Consider the following 6,912-nt stretch of genomic DNA (forward strand, 5'->3'; position numbering starts at 1 on the left):
GACCCACGAGGAGAAAGCGGACGGGCTTCGTTCCTGATCCTGAGTGGCGAGCTTAGGAATCTCGTCGGCACAGCCCATGTGCACGTCTTTCTTCATTGCATATCAACTCTCAGCTTAGGAAACTGATGGCGCCCTGCCCAGTCCCAGCGGCTCCCGCCTGCCATCCCAGCTACTCAGGAGCCTGAGACCCGAGGATCATGGTTCAAAGCCAGCCGGGCCAGGAATGTCCACGAGACTCGTTGTCTTCAATGATCCCACAAAAGCCACAAGTGGAGCTGTGGCTCAAGTGGTAGAGCACCAGCCTTGAGCCAAAAAGCTCAGGAACAGCGCCCAGGATCTGAGTTCAAGCCCCATGACTGGCACACACACACACACACACACACACACACACACACACACACACACACACACAGGGACTTGAACTCAGGGCTTCACCCTCTTGCTTGGCTTTTCTGCGCGAGGCTGGCGCTCTACCACCTGAGTCATACCCCCACTTCTAGCTTTTTGCTGGTTCATTGGAGGAAGATAAGAGTCTCTGGGATCTATCTGCCCCAGGCTGGCTTTGAACCTTGATCCTCAGTTCTCAGCCTCCTGAGTAGCTGGGATGACAGGCGTGAGCCACCGGTGCCCAATATGAGTAGCAACTTTAAAGGTGTCCCTGGCTGGCTCTCTTTGGGCCTGTGTGTGTGTGTGTGTGTGTGTGTGTGTGTGTGTGTGTGTGTGTCCATCCTGAGGCTTGTACTCAGGGCCTGGGCGCTGTCCCTGAGCTCTTTCACTCAAGGCTGGCGCTCTACCACTTGAGCCAAGCACCCCCTCCAGTGTTCTGGTGGTTCACTGGAGATCAGAATCTCATGGATGTTCCCGCCCAGGCTGGCTGCAAACCATGATCCTCAGGTCTCAGCCTCCTGAGTAGCCGGGATTCCAGGCGTGAGTCACGGGTGCCTGGCAAATCAGTCCCTATACTTTTAAGTGTAGGGTATTGAGTAAAGATTTGTAGTTCATAGTGATGAACGTCTCAAAATTGCCAAATAAACCTCAAATAGTCTGATTCCCTGAATGATAATTGGAGATGACTGATACGTCAGGCCACTTGATTTAATCATTCCAAACTGCGTGGATAGATCGATTTGGAGATGATAGCTAGATGATTGACAGATGGATAGATAGCAGAACGGTACATTAGATCCCACAATGAATATACACGGGACTAAAATCTGCAAATTTGTAGTCATCGAAAAAGTGATTTTTTAAGAAGCCTTCTGATTTTGAATTTTGGGGGGCGTTTCTCTCTGGGGTCCATGCTGACCCGAAACTCACGCTCCTAAACCTCTGCTCCCCCAAGATCAGGGATTGCAGGAATGCAGCATCACACCTGACCCATTTCACTCTTTTTAATAATACAGAAACACACACACACACACACACACACACACACGCAGCATGCACACACAGACTTCTTTCACACCGCCGCCAGGGGGCGCTGCAGCCGGTGTTCCCGCACACCAATGACTTCAAGGTTTTAATACCAGAATTCTTTTTCTGTGTTTTTTTTTTTGACGCCATCGCGGGACTCGAACTCAGGGCCTCCGGTGATTTGGCTCTGCGTTCTTGCTCAGGGCTGGTGCTCTTCCGCTCTAACCACACCTCTGCTTTTCAAACATGTTTTTCATTTTTTAAAATGAGCATTGTTGTATCATTTTTCTTTTTGTTACCATTATCATGGTGGTTTTCGGTCTTTAGTCAGACAATCGAATCCTATCCGCGCCACCGAATTCTGAGTTTTGGTGGAATAAATGGCCCCGGGGTTTTTCACTGATAAACACTTCCCTTGGATAAACGTATCTGTGGCTCGATCTCGCTCAGTGAAGTGGGAAAAGTAGCTACCCCAAAAGACATCAATAAACCATTTTCTTCTGTGCCTTTTGTGCCAGCACCGATTTCTGAGGAGCCTCGGTACTGATTGCACAACTTATAAATAATATTTTCACCACAATTGATTGTAATTACCCAAAGTGAGCAGATCTTACAGATAGAACTGTGTGTGTCTGTGTGTCTGTGTGTGTGTCTGTGTCTGTGTGTCTGTGTCTGTGTGTCTGTGTGTCTGTGTGTGTGTGACTGTGTGTGTGTCTGTGTCTCTGTGTGTGTGTCTGTGTGTGTGTGTCTGTGTGTGTCTGTGTGTGTCTCTGTGTGTGTGTCTGTGTCTGTGTCTCTATGTGTGTGTCTGCGTGTGTGTGTGTCTGTGTGTGTCTGTGTCTGTGTGACTGTGTGTCTGTGTGTCTCTGTGTGTGTGTCTGTGTGTGTGTGTGTCTCTGTGTCTCTGTGTCTGTGTCTGTGTGTGTGTGTCTGTGTCTGTGTGTCTGTCTATGTCTGTGTGCGTGTCTGTGTGTGTGCCGGTCCTCGGGCTGGAACTCAGGGCTCAAGTGTTATCCTTGAACTCTTTTTGCTCAAGGCTAGTGCTCTACCATCTGAGCCACAGCTCCATTTCCAGTTTTTGGGTGGTTCATGAAAGTCTCACAGACTTTTCTGCTTAGGGCTGGCTTCCCACTGTGATCCTCAGATCTCAGCCTCCTGAGCAGCTGGGTTTATGGGCGTGAGTCACCAGTGCTTGGCCTCTTGTAACATATTTTAAAGTCCACTTTGAATGAGAACTTCTTGGAAACCATGATGTTTATTGTACTTTTTATTTTCACACACATACAAAAGCAGCTTATACTTGTGCTGAATACAAAAAAAATACAAAGAAACAAGACACGTTATTGCACATGAAAAAAATTGCACATGGAAAAATACTTAGGACAAAACTGGTTAGGAAAAAGCACATGCTGATGATCAGCCCCGGCTGGATTCACACCCAGAGTTTCACCAAAGTTGCAAAGTATTTCCTTACAGATATGGACCAGCTCGCACTTTGCACATGCTCCAGCTTTTCACAAATGTTTTACAAATACTCCTCATATTCTTGGCTTCTGTTTCTTCTTTGAAAAAAACAATACACAGAGTTTTCTTCTTAAAGACAGACCTGTCTACCTTGAGGAGAACATGGAAAATCTCCTATTCTTTTAAGGAAAAATGTGTAAAGTTATTTGACAAATCACTCTACGTGGAGAAAATAGTACAAAGCTTAGTTTTATAAGCATTTGTCCACAAATAACATCTTGTGATATCAATCAAAATTCCCTTTATTTACTTTTTTGGGGTGGGGGGCTAGTACTAGGCTTGAACTCAGGGCCTGGGTGCTGTCCTCGATCTTTGCTCAAGGCTGGTGCTCTACCACTTGGCCCACACACCCACGTCTGCCTTTTGCTGCTTCCTTGAAGATAAGAATCACAAGGATTTTTCCGCCCTCAGATCTCAGCCTCTCGAGCGGCTGGAATGACAGGCGTGAGCCACCGGCACCAGGTCTTTACCTTCTCATATTTTTCTACCATCTTTTAACTCCTCCGATTAATGAGAATGCCTGACAGGTTGCTTATGTTTTGTAGTCATTCAACAATAAATAATAACTTTAAATCTGCTCATTATATTACCTCTGGCTTTAAGAAAGTTCATAAAGTGCATGTCAACAATTTTACAATCACAATTTTTTGCGGGGGGGGGGGGGCGGGGATTGATACTGGGATTTGAACTCAGGACAGGTGCTCTACCCCTTGAGTCACGCCCCCAGTCATCATTCACTCATTCCTGGATATGGTTATGCATCCGTCTGTCATGTCAGCTTGAGGCCAATAGCATCCTGGCTTTGTGGAATGTCTCTCTGCTCCGTCCCGCCTTTCTGTTTAGATTTCGAAGAGAACTACGAAGTTTGCTCCTCGAGTCTTTTCTTTTCCAGTTCAGAGAGTAGCGTCCATGCCAACAGCTTCACAGTTCCAAGGCCTTCGTGTACACATAGTCCACGGTTACCTGTTTCTGTTTCTGTTTGTGTTGTGTGTGTGTGTGTGTGTGTGTGTGTGTGTGTGTGCACTGGTCCTGGGGCTTGAACTCAGGGCCTGGGTGCTGTCCCTGAGATTCGTTTTTCTCAAGGCGAGCGCTCTACTGCTTGAGTCACAGTGCCACTTCAGATGTTTTCTGAGTAGTTTGTGGGAGGCAAGGCTTTCCTGCCGGGACAGATTTCCGACCTCCGTCCTCAGTAGCGCCAGCCTCCCGAGCAGCTGGGATTACAGGCGTGAGCCACCACACCTGGCGACTTCCTTGTTATCTGATGTCTTTGCTGCAAATCCACGGCAGTCTCTCCTGACAGTCCATCTGACCCACATCTGTGCTGTTGAGAAACGCACACCGCTCCGATTCTGTACGGTTGAACCTGGTGAATCAGAAAGCAATCTGGGATTATTTCCGACATGTCATTTTCTGCCTCTGCGGCCTTTGCTCCTCTATGTTGTTATGGTCAGGAGTCTGACAGTCTAATAATCAAATAATCATAATTTAATGCATACAGATAAGAGCCAAGAAGGAAGAGAATTCCCTGGGTGGGTGGGTAGGGCCAAGGGTGAAGTGCTCCATCCATCCCTTGTCATGTCTTCAAAGGATGATTCTTTTCTTTTTTGGTCAGTCGCAGGACTTGAACTCAGGGCCTGGGCACTGTACCTGAGCTCTTCAGCTCAAGGCTCGCATTCTATCACCTCAGCCACAGCTCTACTTCTGGCTTTGTGGTGGTTCATGGGTGATAAGAGTCTCACAAACTTTCCTGCCTGGGTTGGCTTTGAACTGTGATCCTCAGATCTCAGCTGCCTGAGTAGCTAGGATTGCAGGCGTGAGCCACTGGCGCCTGGTATACTTTTCTTTTTAAAGAGACTGAGAAATTCGTCCAACTACATTTTCCAACAGCAAAGATAAATACCGAAGTGATTACACATCCCTCAAGAAGCTAATGCCATTTAACTACAGGTAATGACCACAGAAGTGGGAAGGTTCTCTAGGTTTATTTACCAAAAAGCCAATAAGAAATTAGGTATTAAAAATATTAGTCTTTATCCCCACAGGAATAAAGCTGGGAAACAAAAGAAGACATTTCTTCCCATCGCCCATCTCCTTCCTGATGGTGGAGATCGCTCTTGGCCTATTTCCACACTAATGACTCATTCTCCAGCCTGTTGAGAAATAGGTACCAGAAGCCACTATTGAATGGGATCTAGGTAATAACAAAGAATGTAACCAAATTCTGGATTTCCTTCAAGAACTCCAAGGAGTAGGTGGATGTTAGCACCAAATACAAACACACATGAACCCACACAGGGCCCTGTGCATATTCATGTGCATCTATGGCTGTGCATTTGTGAATGTGCACTTACGCACATAATCATCCACATGAAAACACAATATTCAGCTAGGAAGGTGGCTCAGTGGTAGAGTGCTCGCCTGGCATGCATGAAGCCCTGGGTTAAATTCCTCAGTACCACATACACAGAAAAAGCTCGAAATGGTGCTATGGCTCAAGTGGTAGAGAGCTAGCCTTGAGCAAAAGAAGCTCAAAATATTCACAGGTGTGAGGTGCCATGGTGAAATCATTTTGGAACAATTACAGTCACAAAATAGAACATTAGGAATTTGCCAGGCTCCAGTGGCTCACATCTCTCATGCCAGCTACTCAGGAGGCTGAGATCTGAGGGTCCAAGTTCAAAGCCAGCCCAGGCAGGACATTCCATGAGACTCTTATCTTTCATAAACTACTCAAAAAGAAAAAAGAAAAAAAAAAAAGCTGGAAGCGAAGCCGTGTCTCAAGTAGCAGAGCGCTAAGCCTTCAGTAAAGGAAGCTCAGGGACAGATCCCAGGTCCCGAGTTCGAGCCCTTGGATTGGCACCAAAAAAAGACAGAAAAGAAAAAGGAAAAGTGAGAATGTGAAGCGTTTTCTAGACTGGGGTGGGGGAGGGGCTGTGAACAGGAGGGGCTTGGACGGCGGACAGAGTCGCGTGAGCTATGCCCATGTGTGAAAATGGAACAGGGAAATGATGGGGTCGGCCAGGGGATGGAGTGGGTGGGGGGACTCTGGTCAAGGTGCCGTTGGACACAGAGAGGCATGTTCAATAAATAAAACACTTTGTGCAAACAATTGCTGTTCATAAAAATTAAATTAATTAGATAAATTAAAAAAACAGGTAAAATCCCACCCTTATAAACATGTAACACGTATGGCCAGCATTGTGTTCCCACGCAGCCTTCCTATCTAACACACGGACCAAGGGGGGGAAAGGGAAAAGATTAAAAGCAGGGAACAGGAAAGAGGAGAGGTGTAGTGTTTCTGAGCAGTCTTGGGGAGACGTGTCTCGGAAGTGGGGTATCTTCTGATGGCTTACCTGTTGATAACCTCCTTGCCATTGAGCCCCCTCCATTTCTGCCCTGCGTGATTTCTCAGCTCAATCCAGTGTGGAGCACTGCCAGCATAGCGTTGAAGAAAGGTCTGACAACACAGAGCGGGTGTTAGCAACGCGGCCCAGTGCCAGGGCTCCCGCCCGTAATCCCGGCTCCTCAGGAGTCTCTCAGATACAGCTGAGAGACTATGATCTCCAATTCATCCACAAGAAGCTACGGCGGACGTATGTGGCTCAAGGGGTCAAACACCAGCCTTCAGCACCTAAAGATCAACTAGAGCAGGAGGCCTGACCCCAGTCCTGGCACACAATAAACAAATGAACAAATAAATGAACTGAACTAAGTAAGTGTGTAATGAAACAACATTTTACTCTTGTTGGTCCTGGGACTTGAACTCAGGGCCTGGGCGCTGTCCCTGAGCTTCTTTTCCTCAAGGCTAGCGCTCTACCACTTGAGCCACAGCGCCACTTCTGGCTTTTTGGTGGTTGGAGATAAGAGTCTCATGGACTGTCCTCAGATGGATCCTCAGAGCCCCTGAGTAGCCGGGATTACAGGCGCTAGCACTGGTGCCCGGCCAGACGGACTTTGAAAAGGGTAGATTTTTAT

At 47.2% G+C, this 6,912-nt stretch overlaps 1 protein-coding gene across 1 annotated transcript in view; it reads right to left on the reverse strand.

The window, feature by feature from the left end:
* Positions 1 to 2,672: 2,672 nt before the first annotated feature.
* Cd69 (CD69 molecule) overlaps positions 2,673 to 6,912 on the reverse strand; it is a 9,445-nt gene continuing 5,205 nt past the window's right edge. The window contains exons 4-5 of the mRNA XM_070011573.1: positions 6,291 to 6,394; positions 2,673 to 4,300 (exon numbers count right to left, since the gene is read on the reverse strand). Coding sequence (XP_069867674.1) covers positions 4,192 to 4,300; positions 6,291 to 6,394 — 213 coding nt within the window. The 3' untranslated portion in view covers positions 2,673 to 4,191. The remainder of the gene's footprint in view (positions 4,301 to 6,290; positions 6,395 to 6,912) is intronic.

The sequence above is a fragment of the Dipodomys merriami genome, unplaced genomic scaffold, assembly GCF_024711535.1.
Source record: "Dipodomys merriami isolate MVZ:Mamm:240054 unplaced genomic scaffold, mDipMer1.0.p SCAF_84, whole genome shotgun sequence".
NCBI lineage: Eukaryota > Metazoa > Chordata > Mammalia > Rodentia > Heteromyidae > Dipodomys > Dipodomys merriami.